The sequence below is a fragment of the Notamacropus eugenii genome, chromosome 5 (assembly GCF_028372415.1).
Source record: "Notamacropus eugenii isolate mMacEug1 chromosome 5, mMacEug1.pri_v2, whole genome shotgun sequence".
Taxonomy (NCBI): domain Eukaryota; kingdom Metazoa; phylum Chordata; class Mammalia; order Diprotodontia; family Macropodidae; genus Notamacropus; species Notamacropus eugenii.
Genome location: NC_092876.1, coordinates 277,045,745 through 277,063,617, shown reverse-complemented (window position 1 = coordinate 277,063,617; position 17,873 = coordinate 277,045,745). Strand labels below are relative to the sequence as shown.

At 41.5% G+C, this 17,873-nt stretch overlaps 1 protein-coding gene across 4 annotated transcripts in view; it reads left to right on the top strand.

The window, feature by feature from the left end:
• The window catches only part of GRIK4 (glutamate ionotropic receptor kainate type subunit 4), a 697,562-nt gene extending 682,143 nt beyond the window's left edge, over nucleotides 1-15,419 (top strand). For all 4 annotated transcript variants that reach the window (XM_072612931.1, XM_072612929.1, XM_072612930.1 and 1 more), the window contains 2 exons: nucleotides 10,935-11,053; nucleotides 13,285-15,419. In XM_072612931.1, the coding sequence (XP_072469032.1) occupies nucleotides 10,935-11,053; nucleotides 13,285-13,641 (476 nt within the window). In that variant the 3' untranslated portion in view covers nucleotides 13,642-15,419. The remainder of the gene's footprint in view (nucleotides 1-10,934; nucleotides 11,054-13,284) is intronic.
• The last annotated feature ends 2,454 nt before the right edge of the window (nucleotides 15,420-17,873 follow it).

The window sequence follows — 17,873 nt, the reverse complement described above, 5'->3', positions numbered from 1 at the left end:
AGATTTGGAATTAACGTAACTTGGCAACTGATTGGGTGCATGAAAGGAGACAAAAGAAGGAGTTTTGAGCCACAGTCTGGGAGAATGGAGGGAGAAATAGCAAAGAGGAAGGTAGTCTTTTGAGCAAAGATGAGTTTGATTTTAAGCATATTGACTGAAACTCTGGCAGCACTTCTAAGCTAATTGGGTCTGGTCTGGATCTAAATAAAGAAGTCAAAGTTGGAAGATGTAAAGTTGTGTAAGTCATTCACAGAAAGGTGACAGCTGGATCTATAATGGTGGGTGAGATCTCTGTGGGAGAAAGTGTAGACCTACAACTGTAAATCCAGCCACGATGTTTGCCTCTGTCAAGCAAAAGTGAGTAACACTCAAGGTAATGACCTGCCCGTGCTCATGATCACCTTAGCTTGCACCTAGAAATCTTCACACATTGTAACAATGTGTTTTTACACTCTAAAAAGATTGTTGCAATATTACAGAGACTAATACTAGGGCAAAAGAAACCACAGAAAAGAAGAGGAAAAACGGTAATCCTAGGGACATAATTTTTGGAATAGATATTCTGGTATCCTGGCAGCAGAGTATTCTCAAAACAGCAGAAACAGCTGGGGAACCTTTTGTTCAGAATCCATGTTTTGTTACAACAGGAAAGGGGCTGAATTGTTAGTAAAGGATCTGAAATCTAGACACAGGCACTTAATAGTAGGAAACTGGAAGTCAATAAAAAATTTTGAATAAAGAAAAGATGTGGTAAAAAAAAAAGCCATTTTTTAGGGAAATTAGTCTGGCACTAGTATGTAGGGCATATTAGAGGAGGAGATGCTAGAAGCAGAGAAATCACCACATAAAGTCTCTGGGTGGCAATAATGAGGGAGAGAAGAACAGTCTTCCTTTTACTCCGTACTTTTGGAACTCATATTTGCTGGCATGTAGGAGGTAACTGGGCAGGTTTTACAGGAGAGTAAATAGGAGAAGTTATCCTGTCTGCATCCTAAACATTTCGAGAGACATTGGGATTCTACCAACTAGCCATTATTAACTTGTTTCTATCAAGCCATCCTTTGGAACAAGAGAGCTATATTAATAAGCCATAAAGCCTGAGAAGCAAGTGCAAAGCTATCTGGGCAATGCTATGTAAAACATCATAAAAGCCAGGGCATTAGGCTTCAATCCCACGGCCTGAGAAGCAAATGCCAGTTTTCATGCAGTGGTTCCATCTTTATAGTGACTCAAGCCCAAGCAAACATTACTTAGAGAGGTTAAAAGGCTCCTTGACTAGGCAAACTCCATGTGACCTCTCCAAACCAAGAGAAGGTAGCCAGACTGGAACTACTGCCATCTTCATCACTTGGTTTCTCTCTGTCAAATTAGCTGTCCAGACTTCACTCAGCCATTCATTCCCCCACATCTTTCCTTTTCCTATCCTGCCAGCTGTGGCAGAATGGCCTGGTAGGTCTCTGCCTGGAGAGGAAAAGGAGGACTTGTTTTTGATTTGTGTTTTTTTGAGGGTATTTTTTTAATTGTTGTCTTTTAATGTCTCAGAGTTAACTCATTAACTCTCACAGCAGTTGTCTCAGTCTGGCTTCCAGTCAGGTTGATCTTTACTTTACAACTTGAATCTGTTGACTTTCACATCTCCTGATGCCATGAGAGGAAGCTGGAATAGGAGGAAAGTGAGGGAAGGAGACCTCCTTCCTGCAGACTCGGAAACCCACAGCCAGCGCAAGCACATTAGCATCCACCAGGATGTACCAGTCAATACATAATCCCCAATGCTATCTTTGTTTGTTCTTATCCAATTAAAGTGTTGGAAATTGTGAAGAAGATGATATGGTCCCATTTTTAATCTAATCCAATTTCACAGTCTCAACTCTTTACAGCTTAATCTAAACTAAACTGGAATGGAGGGAGGAGGACTACATAAATACAGCTGGGGGGTGGGGGGTTAGGGAGCACAGGTCCACCTGAAGATGCTCAGGCTCCAGACAAAGTGCTTTCCTCCCTGCCTGCCTCCCCCATCCCAAAGAAATTTGCTAAGCAGCGTTCGGAAGTTCCAGGGCATTTTGTTATTGCTCTGGCATTTCCAGAGGAGCAAAGAACACTTTGCCTCTTCAGACTGCTGCCTGCTGCCTTCCTTCTGTGGTGTCTGTCATTGGAGAGGAAAGAGAAAGAATGCTTTCTCCAGCATTCTCTAACACTCCAGTGTCCTATGTCACTGGCTGGCTGAGCTGTCAGTCAACATCAGACCAGTTAGGCCAACGTGACAACCAATTGCAATTGTTATTAACTGACTAGGCTAATACTGATTGACAGGTCTCCCTTTATATTCTCCCCCTCCCCCAATAATTATTTCTGGGGCCGTATTAGTTTGAGATACTTGAATATGATCCTGAGATGGATATACCAGTTTGGGGAAGGGGGAAGGGCAAGGGTGGAATAGGCTGAGACTTGCAAATTTTTTGACCAAGGCTTGTTTGGGTAAAAAGTAGTAGGCTTAATACTTTTCTTTCGCTTTCCTCTTCCTTCTCTCTTCTGGAAGCCTGGTGACCTTCTCCCTTCAAAAACAGCCAAGTAAAGAAATGACAGATCTCATGGAAGACTAGGAGATTTCAAAAGGGAAAAGGCTTTGGTCCAAGCTGTTGCTTTTTTTCCCCTTGTCTTTTCCTTTCAAAAACATTTATTTTATTTTTTCTCAACTCCTATAAAAAGAAATGTCACCAGTCACTCAGTGGCTGATTCCAACATCCTCCTGATCCAAGAGGACTCCATTACAGAAGACTTCAGAGCACGATTTCTAGACAAAAAGGTTACTGGTGAATTCCAAGGGAATTAAATTCCTTTATTTTGATAAACACAAGCAAAGGATCAAGCTTCAAAGGAGCATAAATATACTACCAAGCTGTTAAATGCAGAGTCTCTTTTCAAGGATAGGAAGGAGGTAGCACCTTTTCACTCACCAAAAATCCTTAGAGACCAAAATGTTGACTGGGGAAAAGTTTGAATGATCCCTGGGAGACGTCTGGGGAGGAGAGAGGGTGTGGTGTTTAAAGAGAGAAGAGAAATCCTAGAAATCTCTCTCTCTCTCTCTCTCTCTCTCTCTCTCTCTCTCTCTCTCTCTCTCCCTCCTTCCCTCCCTCCCTCCCTTCCCTTACCTCCCCTTTCCCTCCCTTCCTCCATCCTTCTCTTTTCCTTCCTCTACAAGTCTAGCCTAGCTTCCCTGGATCTACAGTTTCCCCATTCAGATAACAAACCTCAAAACATGAATAGGGATTTTAGATAGTACCTTGTAGGGATGTTTGGAGAGGAAGCCTGTCTCCTAATAACATCTGATTTACTGCTGAGTGACAAAGAAACTCCAGAGGCAGTGCCAAGAACAAGATAGAGAACAGAGGAGAGTAGTAGCCCAGTAACTTTAAAACAAAAGAGGTCAGCAATTTATAAAGACGGTGGCACAACTTTGAATCTAGAAGTTGGCTGAGATTAAGTCAGTAAATCATTGACTCCCTTTGATGTAATGTTTCAAAGGAAAAAAAGTATAGGTGCCTAGGCTGACTAATAGCTATAAATAGGCACCTCATCCATAATTGGCCTGGGTGGTGGTATTACTTCCAATCAGTTCAATCAACAGGGAGTCAATATGAGTCAACAGGCAGAGAAGATAAATGTCATTTCTTAGGGAGTAGGAAACACGGACTCATGCTCCTGGCCTTGAGTTGCATCACAGCCAGCTCTCTTCATTCTTCCACCTGAAATCAGTATCAGAATCGCAGAAATACAAGGCCGGATTGGCCCCTCTTTTGAACCAGATCTTTCTAACTTGATGCAGAAATATGAAGGTGCAGTGACCCCTAGGGGGGATTCAAAGGGACTACTAACACATAGTAAAATTGTTCTCCGGACCCAAGGAAAAGTGGGCTGCCTGAAAAGGCAGGACGGAATCCCGAAGCCAAGCTAAGCTGTATTCCTAGAACTCCAGGTGGCGAGACAACCCATCAGAAAGTCGGTGAGGTTGATTCTGGCTGCATCTGTCACCGAGTCCACAGAGGGGAAAAAGCTCTACAAACCCATGTTTGGCTGGCTTGCTTCTTGGAGTTTTCAACAGCCCAACTTTGAACCCACAAGTCTGAAAATGGGCTAGCAATCTGCAAGCCTTGACATAAGTCAATGGTTTTCTCTCTGTATGTCTCTGTCTCTTTCTGTCTATCTGTCTCTGTCTCTCTGTCTGTATCTCTCTGTCTCTATCTCTCTCCTTTCTCTCTGCCCCCCCATCTCTCTTTCACTCTGTCTGTGCTCATTCATCTGTCTCTCTCTCTCTCTTCCTCTCTCCTCCCTCTCTCTGTCTTTCTCTTTCTCTATCCCTCTCTCTCCCCGTCTTTTTTTGTCTATCTCTGTCTTTGCCTCTTTCTCTGTCTCTCTCTCTTTGTCTTTCTCTGGTTCTTCTGCCTCAGTTTCTCTCCCTGTCTTTCTGTCTTTGTCTCTTTCTGCCTCTATCTCTCTCTTTCTCTGTCTTTCTTTCTCCCTCTCTCTGTCTTTCTCTGTCTCTTCTGTTTCACTCCTTGTCTCTCTCCTTCTTTCTCTGCCTGTCTCTGTCTCTGTGTGTGTGTCTCTGTCTCTGCATGTGTCTCTATCATTCTCTGTGTGTATGTGTCTCTGTGTGTCTCTCTGTCTCTGTCTCTCTGTCTCTCTCTGTTTCTGTCTGTCTGTCTGTCTGTCTGTCTGTCTGTCTCTCTCTCTCTCTCTCTCTCTCTCTCTCTCTCTCTCTCTCTCTCTCTCCCCCCTCACGGCTCAGTATTTATCCTTTGCCATGAGGAACTGAAATATATCACAAGAGGGGATGAGTTTGGAGATTTGGGCATGGCCAAGCAATCCAACTATAAGTTCAATAGGATATATGGCATACCTAGAGAAACTCTGGCAGCTTTTTATGAAACACACTCTTTGAGAATCACTGTCAGTATTTATGAATCAATCTATAAACAAGTAGTTATTAAGTGCTTACTGTGTCCCAAGCATTGTGGCAGGAATTCTTAAATGTGTGTGTGTGTGTGTGTGTTTTAAGGCTCCCTTTGCCACTCTAGTAAAGCCTGGTGAAGCTAGAAAGCACAGTGTATAAAATGCTGGGGTCAAAGCTGAGAAATTCTGAGTTTGAATCCAACCACAGATAATTTCTAGCTGTGATCTTGAGCAAGTCACGTCATCTCTGACTGCCTTAATTTTCTCCACTGTAATGATAGTACCTACCTCAAATGGTTGTTGTGAAAATCAAATATATGAAAAAAACCAAAAATATTATGTAAAATAAGATAATATTTGTAAAGTACTTACAAAATGCCCAGCACATAGTAACTGCTTAATAACAGCTTGTTTCTACTCTTCTTAGAATAATGTTTTTAATTACATAAAATAAAATACAGAAGATTGCAAAGAAAACCAATTAATGTTGAAATATGGTTATATTTTTATGTCATATGTGCCATATTTCAACATAATTGGTTTCCTTTGCAATCTCCTGTACTTTATTTTATGCAAATCAGTTTTTTTTTTATTTTATAATATATAGATCTAGCTATACAGTCAATTCTCAACTTTCAGAAGGGTGGCATTCCTAGAAAACTTTTCAAAAGTTAAAAAAGCATGACTGTTGATACATTGAATCTATGAGAAAGAGGGCTAGGATCCCGCTACTATCAAAAGTCATAGATTACTGAAAGTTCACTTTTCTGCCCACAAACCAAGTTCACCAGGCTAAGAACCTCTGAGAATGTACTATGTGCCAGGTGCTACACTAGTTGTTAGAGAAACAAGTATTTTATTAAAGGGGAAAAAATAATGAAACGATACACACTAAGAAGGAGTTTATATTCTAATGGAGAAGGTAACAAGACAAAGCAACATAAACACAAAATAGATAGCTACAAATATAAGCAAATATTTAACAAGATAATCTGAAAGGGTGAACACAAGCAGTTGGGGTATCAGAAAGATTTCATTTTAGGCAGCATGTACATCCTCATGACAAAATAAATACTGAATGGATGTAAGGTAATCTTAGCAGCTTTGGGAGCTGGGAGCTGGGGGGGGGGGATGACTAGGAATCATCTAGGGTAGTACTTTGAGCCTTGGGAAGGAAGTTAGGGCAGAACTAATGAATTCTTTTTCCTGAAGAATACTGACATTACTTTTCATGTATGCTAGTGAGCTGTTATCAAAAAAAGTTTTGTTGGGTTTTTTTCCCTAACCTTTTATGTGAATATGAATACCGCCCTTGATTCCATAGCGACTGCTTGCTTACAAAGCAGCCTGTTGATTTCACCCCCACTGACCTCTGCCTCCCAAGGTGTAGTTCACATTTACCCAGAACAGAGCTCTCCTTTCTAATTCTGGTCCCATTGTGCTTCTGGAATTGAGGAAGTGTCTTAAAATACTATAAAGTGAGTGCAGTCTAAATGCAAAGAAATGATTATTAGAAAGTTGGAAATAAAGGAAGAAAAAAACAGAGCCTGAACAAGAGAAAAGTATGTTCAAGGGGCCTGCAGGTCAGTAGATAGGTAGAGATTCAGATGGAATCAAAGGCGAATCTGTTTTAGAACTGACATCTACTTCTTGGCCTCCACTTACAGGGACAGAGAGTATCATTCATCAGCATTTGGAAGCTATTAATTGTTCTTGTGAACAATGGGAGTTTCCCAGTCAGGAGAGGGAAGATTTCATTCTAATTGAGCTAATGCCAGCATCTTTGCTGGGGTTCAAAGGATCGAGAACACTGGGAGACTTCCAATGTAAAAGCCATCTACCCCGCAAGGTGGCTCCTCTGGTTAAGAGCATAGGGACCAAGCTCCTCAGTATCCTTCTGAGTGATACAGTGAGTGTCATCAGGGCTCGTCCATCTGGGTTGGGAGGGTCCATTAGTGACTCTGCTTTATGGAAGGCATTTGATTCATCAGAGCATGACAACAGCTCACAGTGTTAAATGGAAATACTCTGCTCTTCTAGAACTCACTTCCTACACCCTGCACCATCTGTTTCGGAGTTTTTGCTCTGCCAGAAATCTATTCTTGTTTCCGTTTTCCACTGATTCCCCGAAGAGAGGAATTGTAGACCAGCCAGGGACTCGAAGGATAGGATTGCTACTGAACCTCCTACTGGAACCAACACTTAGGAGTAACAGGACATCTCTCAGATGTGTGAAGTTGAGAAAGTCTATGGAACCCTTGAGTAACTCATGGTTTTTAGTTCATTTCTATCTAAAACATCAGCTCCTCCAGAAAGCTTTCCAGGATTTAATGAATTATTTTTAATTTATTAAAATAAGCCACTAATCCTCTCATACTCAATACCATCTTCCCTGCCACTGTGACTTTGCAAAGTTAATCCATACCTCATCTCAGACTGACCTGTCATTCAAGATAACTCTGTGCCATCTTTTGCTACTAACTTGTCAAATAGCATTCTTACTCAGTTGTGTCTTACTCTTCATGACCCCATTTGGGATTTTCTTGGCAAAGATACTGCAGTGCTTTGCCATTTCCTTCTCCAGCTCATTTTATAGATGAGGAAACTGAGGCAAACAAGGTTGAGTGACTCCCCCAGGGTCACATAGCTAAGAAGTGTCTGAGGCCAGATTGGAACTCAGGAAGATGAATCTTTCTGACTCCAGGACTGGCACTCTACTCCCTATGCCACCTAGCTACCCTGGAAAGCTGCAGTTTCTCCCGGCTTTTATTCTTCATCTGATAAAGAGACATAATAATGCTTGAATTACCTATGTTAAAGATTTTATGAGTTCAAAGAGCTAGAGTTGGAAGAAACCACCAATGCCATCTATCACAACCCCTTCATTTTAAGGCTATCATGGCCCAGGGAGTTATATGACTTGCCCAAGGTCATCCAATTGACTAGTGTCAAAAGGAGGATTTGATCTCAGCTCTTCCAACTACTGAGCTTGTATTCTTTTCTCTATTCTATGTTGTGAAACTCAAGCACGATTATACATATGTGTGTGTGAAATGTCTTAAAATCATAATGGTCTGTTATCACCCATCATCAGTTTGTGTTTTCAGTGAAACAATCTCATTTAATATTACTTAAAGCAAAACTTAACTACGACAGCAAATCGAACAAAATAAAAATCACATTTCCCAGAGCTTCCCAAAATATTTTTAATTGACATATTTTGTTTTGACACAACAAACATTCAACATCAAACACCCAAACAAACCACTCCTTAATGCACATATCCAGAAAACAGAGAAACAAAGCTTTTTCTCAGGCTATGTTCCATGCTTCACATGGAACACACCCTTCACATCAGGGTCTCACCTCTGGTTCTCTTCTGAACCAAACCTGGGCCATCTTTCAAGACTCAACTCAAATCCTATCTTCTCCTCTTAGATTTCCCAGCTAGCTCAGTTCACAGTAATGGGGGAAAGGGAGAGGGAAGAGGGAAGAGAAAGATGCAGCAGATTAAGCACAGAATTTGAAGTATAAAAGACCTGAGTTCAAATCATTCATTTGATAGCTTTCATATACTGACTCTTTATCATTTCACTTTTCATGGTTAGATGATCTTTAAAGGCTTTTCCCATTCAAACATCATTTGATTCTATGATTCTATTTTTATCTGTCCTGGTACACCAAGTAGACTGTAAGACACTTGTGGTCAGGGACTTGATCTTAGCATATTGTTTGTAATGGTAGAAATATTGCAATGAGAAGACCTGAGTTTCATTCTTGGATCTGGTATTACTAGCTTTGAGACTCTGGACAAATTACTTAACCATTCTTGAGTTTCACTTTTGATTTAAATGGACAAAATAATACTTGAGATACCTACCTCGCAGGGTTTTTAGGAAGAAAGTACTTGGTAAACTTTAAGGCACTATAGAAATCTGAATCACAATTGTTCTTTGTATCTCCCACCAGACATGGTAGATCATAAGACCTAGGCTTAGAGCTGGAAGGTACCCAAGAAGTCCTCTAATCCAATCTCTTCCTTTTATAGGTGAAGCAATTGAGGCACAGATAGGTGAAAATAATTTTCCCAGGTCATACAGATAGTAAATATCAGAGCTGGAATTTGAACAGAGTGCTCTTTTCCACTGTACTGGCTGACTGATTTTTAATTAATTGATTTTTTAAAAAATTCTCCACTGGTATGGAATATCCAAACCAGAACTTTCCCCTAGTGGCATGGATAGCTGAAAATTGGCTTTATCTTCCACAGCTCAGTACCAAGTGCCAATTGATGCTTCCATGGTATGTACAGATAAAACCCTCCTTACCCTATATTCTATCCTCCCAAGCTCCAGAAAGCCCTTTTGTGCTGGCCAGTCTCTGTTCCTCTCTGTGGGAAGACACTTTCAAGTGAGTTTTCTTCTCACCTTGCCTGCCAAGCTTTGCTGAAGTCTGAAGCTAGATTTGTAGGGTGACTTCAGCAGTAGTCGCATACACACTGAAAGAAAAAAAAAGCGAATTGGTAGCAAGTTGGTATCCAAACAGACATGATATTGCTGCCTGTCTGGGTCTGTCTGTAATAACAGCCATGGGAGTTATATCCTAAGGCATCTGTAAAAGGGTGAATAGCCTCAGTAAACTCTGTTTCATGGCTTTAGAGTTCAGAGAGGCAGTTATTCAGCCTTTTTTTGCGCCTCCCCAACTCTCAGAACTATGGTTTGTCACAAAAGCTTTCAATGTGGCATCTTGTTCAACACTTACTTGACGAGGCATTACTAATTACAACCACTAACCATGTGAGCATGTATGTCTGAAATGACCATGATCCTGGCCATGACCCTTTGTACACAGCCCTGACTATGACCATAGTCGTGAGCCTGACCATGCTCACAATCCTTTGTTCACAGCCATGATCATGACCATGAACTTTTGTAAACTGCCTCATTGAAAACTCATGTTCTGATCTGTGGCAGCGCTATTTTAGAGGGACCTGTTGATCTTTATAATTATTCCCAAGATTGGCCTTTATGCATAAATGCCCAAATAGCCAAATGCTTTATCGCTCTAAATAGTCAAGCACGTTGCATGACTGACCAATTGACTTTTTTTCGATGTGCAATTAGATATTTTCTTTGTAAATGTGGGTATCTTGATGAATCTACGATGTCACTGGTTCAGATTCTCCATGTAGCAATGATGATTATAATGCCTCAGGTCTTATAATGCTGTGACTATTGCCTTAAGTCTTTCCATAAAAGTTCCATTGTACTACAGACCTGCAAGCATAAGCATAGACTTCAGTCGTAATGTAGATAATGGAAGGAATAGCTCAGTTAAATCAATTACTTTCGTGCATGCAAATATTGGGAATTACAAGACATTTGGATGAGATGACTGTAATATCCTCAGTGGCTCAGCATTATGCACACAAAGACTCACACTTCACTTGGGTGACCTTAGTCACAGGAAAACTCTGGCTCCCCTTCTCTACCTACCACCTTCCCTGCAGCTTTTCACCAGGCTACTTTGTCTTTCCTCACTGTCAAGGCATGATGTGGTCAAGTTACTTGAACAAGCATTTATTAAGTGTCTACTGTGTGCTAAGAGTTTTGATTTCTTCTTTTTCTTTTACTCTCTGTGTAACTTTGATCAGTTCACTGAGCCTTCCTTATCTGTAAAATGGAGCACGTGGACTAGGTGACTCTTAAGGTTCCTCTGATCTCTAAATATAACCCTGTGAATTCTGGCTGGCCAATCTGACAACTCTGGGTTTTTTGGCTATACTTCTGTAAACCTTAAGGTACTAATTTTGGAATAAGAATATCATTGTTGCTAATATTGCATATCTTGGAGAAGTGATATGACGAAACACATTTCTATAATTTATTGAGAAGTTTAAATGGCAAACAAGGACGAGTCTTCGTTTTCGGTGATATTATGTCTTCTTGCCCTTGTGACATGTTTCCCCCCCTTTCTTACAGGACTGGGAATGGAGAATATTGGTGGAATCTTTGTGGTTCTTATCTGTGGCTTAATTGTGGCCATTTTCATGGCTATGTTGGAGTTTTTATGGACACTCCGACACTCAGAAGCAACTGAGGTAAGACATCTGGGAACCACTATATATAGTGTTTATTGATGGAATAGAGTTCAACTGTCTGTAAATCATTTAGGAGGAAACATGATACAGTGGAAAGTGTGCTGGATTTAGAATTCAGAGATGTGGGTTCAAATCTTAGCCCTGACCCTTAGTAGTTTTATAACCTTGGGCAAGTCACTTAATTTCTCTAGGCTTCCATTTTCTCATCTGTAAAATTACCTAGCTCCAAATCAGTGATCAGGTGTTATGCTGTGGGGGCTGAGACAATTTCCATCCTGTATCTCAGGAAGTGCTAGATGTTTATGGTGGGGTTCAGAAAGCTGATTAAAAGCACCATTTGAAAGGAGGCAAACCTTTGCGTTTTTGAGTATATCTTTGCCTTAGAGTTGAGGAGATTTGGAGGGATAGTTACCAATTTATGTAGGAATAAGCACAAGAGGAAATTTGTCTTACATGACTCCATATATATAATGGGTATCATATTTCCTACCTTCTCAATGGGGGAGAGGCAGGGAGAGGGAGGGAGAGAATTTGGAGCTAAAAATAAAATTGTAAAGGAATACGTACTAGGTATGTTTTATCACTTGTAGTTTTGAAAGAGCAAAATTAACCTGTGGATTAAAAAATATATTTTCATGTAAAAGAATAGATAGGGATGGGAGACAGCATGATACAATGGGAAGATTCCTGGATCTGGAGTGAGAAAATCTTCTGCTACTATGTCACCCGCATGACTTTGGGCATGTCATATGGTCTCAGTTTTCTCCTCTGCAACATGAGTGGGCTGAAATTAGATTACCTCCGCTGCCCCCCTACTCTCACCATCACCACCCCATGCCTGGAGTTCTCTTACTCCTCCCCATTACTTCCGGAAGCCCTTACCTCTCTTCAAGGCTCACTTGTCTAAGAGCTCTTTTCTGATTTCCCCAGTTGTAAGGGGCCACCCACATCTCTTTGCAATTATTTTATATACAGGGTGTCCCAAAAGTCTTAGTGTTGTCTTATCCTGTTGAAGCTTCAATCATCTTGAACTTACAGTCTTCATGAAGACATTTGGGATGCCCTGTATATCCTGCACTTCCTTGACTGGGAACATGTGATAGCACCCCCCCCCCCCCATATAGAATGGAGGCACCTTAAGGACAAGAACTGTCTCCCTTAGGCATTTTTATCCCCAGCACTAAGCACTGGAGGTGCTTAATCAATCAATAAACATTTATTAAGTACCTGCTCTGTACCAGGCACTATGCTAAGCTAAAGCTCATTGATTGGTCAATTGATTAAATCTCTTATCTATCTGTGGAGAATAAGAGGAATGAGTATTATGTCTCTTTCTACCTCATGAAAACATTTCTATTTGTACCTAGAATTAATAATTATTAATGCCTTATTGTTGGCATAGCATATTTAGATTTTAAATGTAATTCCACATCTATCACCTCACTTGATTTTCACAACATTATAACTTAGGAACAGATAGGAGCTGGATCTGTGCTTTCATTGGCATAGGGAGCTAGCTCCCTGGGAGGAAACTCCCTCTACTAGTGCAGGTCAGCACTTTCTCTGCAACTAGTAGTCTTAAAAAGTTGCCTAAGAAAACCAAGAAGTTAAGAGACTTGCCCAGAGTTACCTAGCCAGTTGGTGTCAGTGATGAGATTTGAACCAGGACTTTCCAACTTCAAGATGCTCTCTCTGACTTACCACAATTAGGAAGGGCAAGTATAATTATCTCCTTTTGACAGATGAGGAAACTGAATCATTAGGTTAAGCTGTCTATTTAACTTCATGCAGCTAATCAGTACCAGAGCTAAAATTAGAACCTTTGCCTCTTGACTCACATGGAGTTGAGACTTATTTCTACCAGACCACCATGTTTGTCTGTGGTTACTTGATTTCTCAGTCACAATGCAGAGAGAGGGTTGGCTCAGGATGCACAGAATTCTTCCAGGAGCTCATTGGTGACCTTGTCCCATTCAGTCTAATACTGCTGCACTCTATTTCTATTTGATGCTGGAAGAGCAGTGAGACCTAAGCTGGGTACAGACTCTTGAGACAATAGAGGGGGTCCACAAAGGCTACCAGGGACAGGACAGCTCCCTTCCTAAAACTGAGTAGAGAGTTGGACAGGAAGTGCCCATCTCTAGCCATGAACATCCAGTCTGAAAAGGACAACCTAAACACTATGTCTTTGACTCTGAGAGGCTGGACCCTTTTCTCTTTGTGTCCTGTAGGTGTCTGTCTGCCAGGAGATGGTGACAGAGCTGCGCAGCATCATCCTGTGTCAGGACAGTTTCCACCCCCGCAGGAGGCGAGCTGGGGTGACCCACCCTCGACCCCCCATCCCAGAGGAGCGGCGGCCCAGGGGCACCACCACACTTAGCAATGGCAAGTTGTGTGGCGCTGGGGAGCCAGACCCCATTGCCCAGAGACTGGCCCAGGAGGCTGCTTTGGTGGCCCGTGGCTGTACACACATCCGAGTCTGTCCAGAATGTCGGAGGTTCCAGGGCCTAAGAGCAAGGCCATCCCCAGCCCGGAGTGAGGAGAGCTTGGAATGGGAGAAGACCACCAACAGCAGTGAGCCAGAGTAAAGCTGACACCAGGGGAGTCACCACCGCTGGGATAGGGAGGGTGGGCAGGGATCAGATCAGGTGCCACTGCGCAGAGCTCAGACTTGTACAGTGTTGAAACTTTTCTCCATTTAAAAAAAAACAATAATAATTTTTTGAAGAAAAAAAGATCAAAGAACCTGATGCCCCAGCCTGAGATAGGACCCTCATAAGAGAGCTGGGTCCTTCAAAAGACTTTGCAACTAGCAAGCAAAGGGGATGCTCACCCTCCCAGACTCAAAAGGCCTATCTTTTTTCTCCCAAGGGGCCTTTTTCCTTTAAGACAAAAAGATACTGTAAGCCTGGGGCTGGAGAGGCCCACCCAGACCTGTCCAACTTACAGGACAGAATTTTGGGGTGAATTGCCTGGTCTAGACAATGGCAATTGCACCCTGGGTCCAGTTCTCACAGAAAGAATTAAAACTCACCAGGGAAGTTTTTCTTTTCTGGAATTTGAGTTATTTTGTTTGAGTCTTTGTTTTGAATTTTATTTCTGTTTATTTGTTTTCTGGTTTTTGGTGGGAGAGAGTGGGGTTAGGAAAAGGAGGAATCAGTCATCTTTTCTTTTTCTTGTACTTTAGGGCCTGGAGTCTCTCAATGAATCAGGCTTCAGCTGCTGAACTCTCCTTCCTATGCAGTGATGGGGGGAATAGGAAATGGGGCTAGGGAAAGAAACAGGTGGAGATTCTCAAATCCAAGCCCATTCAAGGAGGTTTTTTTTAAAGAAAACAAAACACAGATGCCAAAAACTAAACATCACATAAAGTCAACTCAGAGAGGCCTTGAAACGCCTGGAATTTCAGGGGTTATGTGTCTTTTCTTTTTCTTCTTCCTTCTTAATTTCATTATCATTTGGTTTGGTTTGGTCATTTGTGAGTGTAACGCTCTGAAGGGGAAGAAATGTACATTGGAGAGTATAATCCTTGGAGGTATCCCTGGGATGCTTTTTTATGGAATTGACCTTCTGTGAGCAGAGGGGAATGGGTTAGTACTTTCCCAACCTACAGTATTCACTTTGAAAAGCTGGTAAGGGATGTTCTCTGAGGAGCAAGGCTAGAAGTCATCTCAGTGGAATGGAATGCACTTTTTGACAGTTGTATCATTTTAATCAAGTTGGTAGCTACCTGGGGAACCAAGTTCATGGGGCCATCTTGGTTTGGGAGATTTCTTGCTACTAAATACAAAGACTAGGTGTGTGTGTGTGTGTGTGTGTGTGTGTGTGTGTGTGTGTGTGTGTGTGTATGTGTTAAATGGAAGACCAGAAGCAGTAAAGAGGGGAGTTTTTCAGACTCTGGAGAGTACATCTGGGAGCCAAGAATTCCAGAGGCCCAATCTCAGCTCTGACAGAAGACCCTCTTGTTGTGGCTTTAGGCAAAGTATTTAACTTCTTTACCAGCCATAAAAAGGGGTGGGGGGAAGCTAAGGACACCTTCCGGGGTGTCAAGTGAAATAACTAGCTATTGCTGTACTTGAGAGGTGCTAGAGTGCTAAACTGATAAAAGGAAATAAGGCTTTTAATCAGCTGTTTGATCTTTGCTTGGCTTCTGTGAGACTTCTATATGAACAGTTTTCATTTTCTGATGGAAAACAAATTCTATGCAATTTCTGACTGTAAATTTAGAAGATTCAGAGGGGAAAAGAAGTAGATTACCACCACCACCACGACCACCATGGCTACCACCACCTTGAATCAAAGATATGTCTTGTCCTCAGATTGTTTCTGTCTTGAATGTACTAAAATAAAGACATTCTTGGAAGAAGACGTTTATTTTCATGCTTTGGCTGTTTGGGAAGGTTGGCGTCCTCTTTGTGCTAGGGCAATCCCAGGGGCCCAGTGAGTGCCCTGTGCATTTCTATAAAGGATGCCCATTTTGTACTCAGCCAACCTGGCCCCTCTCCTGGACCTAAAGCCACCTTTTTCTTTTCTTTCTTTGAGTGTTCTTTCAACCACTGATGACAATAAACTGTGTAGAACACTTAATCATTTTTTGTTATTATTACTATTAATCTTACAAAGAAAGTTTGCATTTTGAGGAAAGGGCATCTGGTAGCAGACTAACTGAAGACCCCCTTGGTGCCATGCTAACTTATGACCTAGGCTATGTCCCTCATTTGTGACAATGTGGTCAGGACTGTAAGATCACATCTGGGGTGGGGAGGGTTGTTTTTTAAAAAAAAACTAACAAACTCGTTTTTATGAGCTGGAAATACTGATGAATGGAATTTTTTTTAAAAAGTGAATTAGCAAAATAGGTGTTCCCATGAAGCATTTATACAATCTGTTTCTGCCGTGAGTGGAATAAAGATGAGGCTGGTAATACTGTGCAGTTCCTGATAGCTGCTGAGACCATCACAGTCCTTCACCCCAGCTGATCAGTGAAATCGCAACCAGCTATTTTCTCTCTTGGTTTGTCTTAGCTTTTTATTTGTTCATTGTCAAGCTTCCTTTTCCGTATTTGTATTTTCTATCTGGTTCTGTATATTAAGGAGTTTTTCCTTGTCAGTTTCTTCCTTTGATTGGAATATTTACAATAAAACAAAAATAAACCCTGAAATGTTAGTGGATGGATAGATGAAAGCTGATTTGGTATGGAAAGCATGGTGCCATGTGGCTCATCCAAGTCACTTGGAAACAAATAAACACATAAATAAGTTCTCTGTCTTCCCCTCAGACCCGCCCTGCCCACCCACCCCTCCCCCTTCTTCTTTCTCAGCCTTTCGGCCCTTCTCCAGTCCTTTGTTCAAATCCCAGAAACGTCTGGGTGGCTCTTTTCATTTGGTAGCAGCTTCGGGAGTCTGAGCCAATCCCCCCCAAATGGATACACATGTTAATGAAGTACAGGATTCGGAGGGTTTTGTCTCCCTAAAGGCACTTTTCACAGAATAGTCATCTATTGATTCTCAGGGAAACTCTAGTCAGATATCACCCCAGATTCCACTGGGAGCTGGTAGATTACATCAATTAAAATATAATACTTTGCTTTATTTCTTTTAATTGCTTTGCAGGGCCCCACCAGTCACAAGATCTCTCCTTCAGAACCCAGGTGGGGTGTAAGTTGAGCGCATAGATTGCTGAAAATCTTTTTGCTTTCTCTAATCCAGTGCTCATAAGAGAATATTCATCCTGGGAACTTGCCAACCAGCCCTCTTATTGGTTAGGTGAGACTGAAATATCATGATAACTAAGCCACCTGGGGCTACTCTGTGAAAGTTTATTAGTTTTGGGTTCCAAGGAGTTTAATTTTCATTTGGAATCCAATGGGGGATTTCCCTGCAGTATAGAAGTAAAATATTGGGAGGTAGAAAAAAAAAGGCTTGAGACCTTGCAAAAATGGCTGGTTGATGGTTAGAATGAGCCCCAGAGAATCACTTGTGGCTCTCTGGCCAATGGGGCTGTATGCAACAAGGTAAAATAACCTGGAAATGATAAGGGAGATTTGATTCCCTGACTGGTTAGTTCTCCTGGGATAATAACAAAGGGGTCTGTTTGGAAAATACAGAGAAGGAACCCTTTCACAGTGATTACTTAAAGCAGGCCCCTCCTAAGGGGCCTACAGGGCCTCACATAGAGAAACCAGACCTGAACTGCTTTGGTTCCCTTGTGCTATGAATGATTTCTATGCCTTTCTATAAGAGAGTAGACTTTCTTGCCATGCTGAAGAATCTACCTCCTCACCCCCATCCCCAAAGGAGAGTGCCCACTCAGGCACTGCTCAGCCATAATAAACTACTCACATGCCTCACAATGGTGGACTGCATGCTTTTAAACACTTATTCAAAACAGCCTTCCAATAGAAACAAACAGTTGGAAAGGAGTGTGGCTTCCCAGCAAAGAAAGATACAAATGTAGAGATGTACAATTATCCTTCAGCATCATGAACCAAAGGCATCATCACTACATCTCTGAATTCTGAGGGTTACAGATAGCCCAATGAAAAGAGGTGGCCCGTTCATTACTGGAAACAATTTTTTTATCTTTTAGTTTTTACTTATCAAGTTTTATTGTTCTCCTACCAACTCCTGGGGCAGAGCAATCAGTAAAAAGAAAATGTTAATATTAACATTAGGATAGCAGAACTAATACTAATGTCAAAAAAAGAAATAGATGGGTGGGAAGAGAAGCAAAAGGTAACCCACAAAAATGATTCAGATGTTCATTCTTGAGTATTTCTGAGTTGAGTTATGTCAAAAATTCAGGAAGAAAGGAGAAGGAA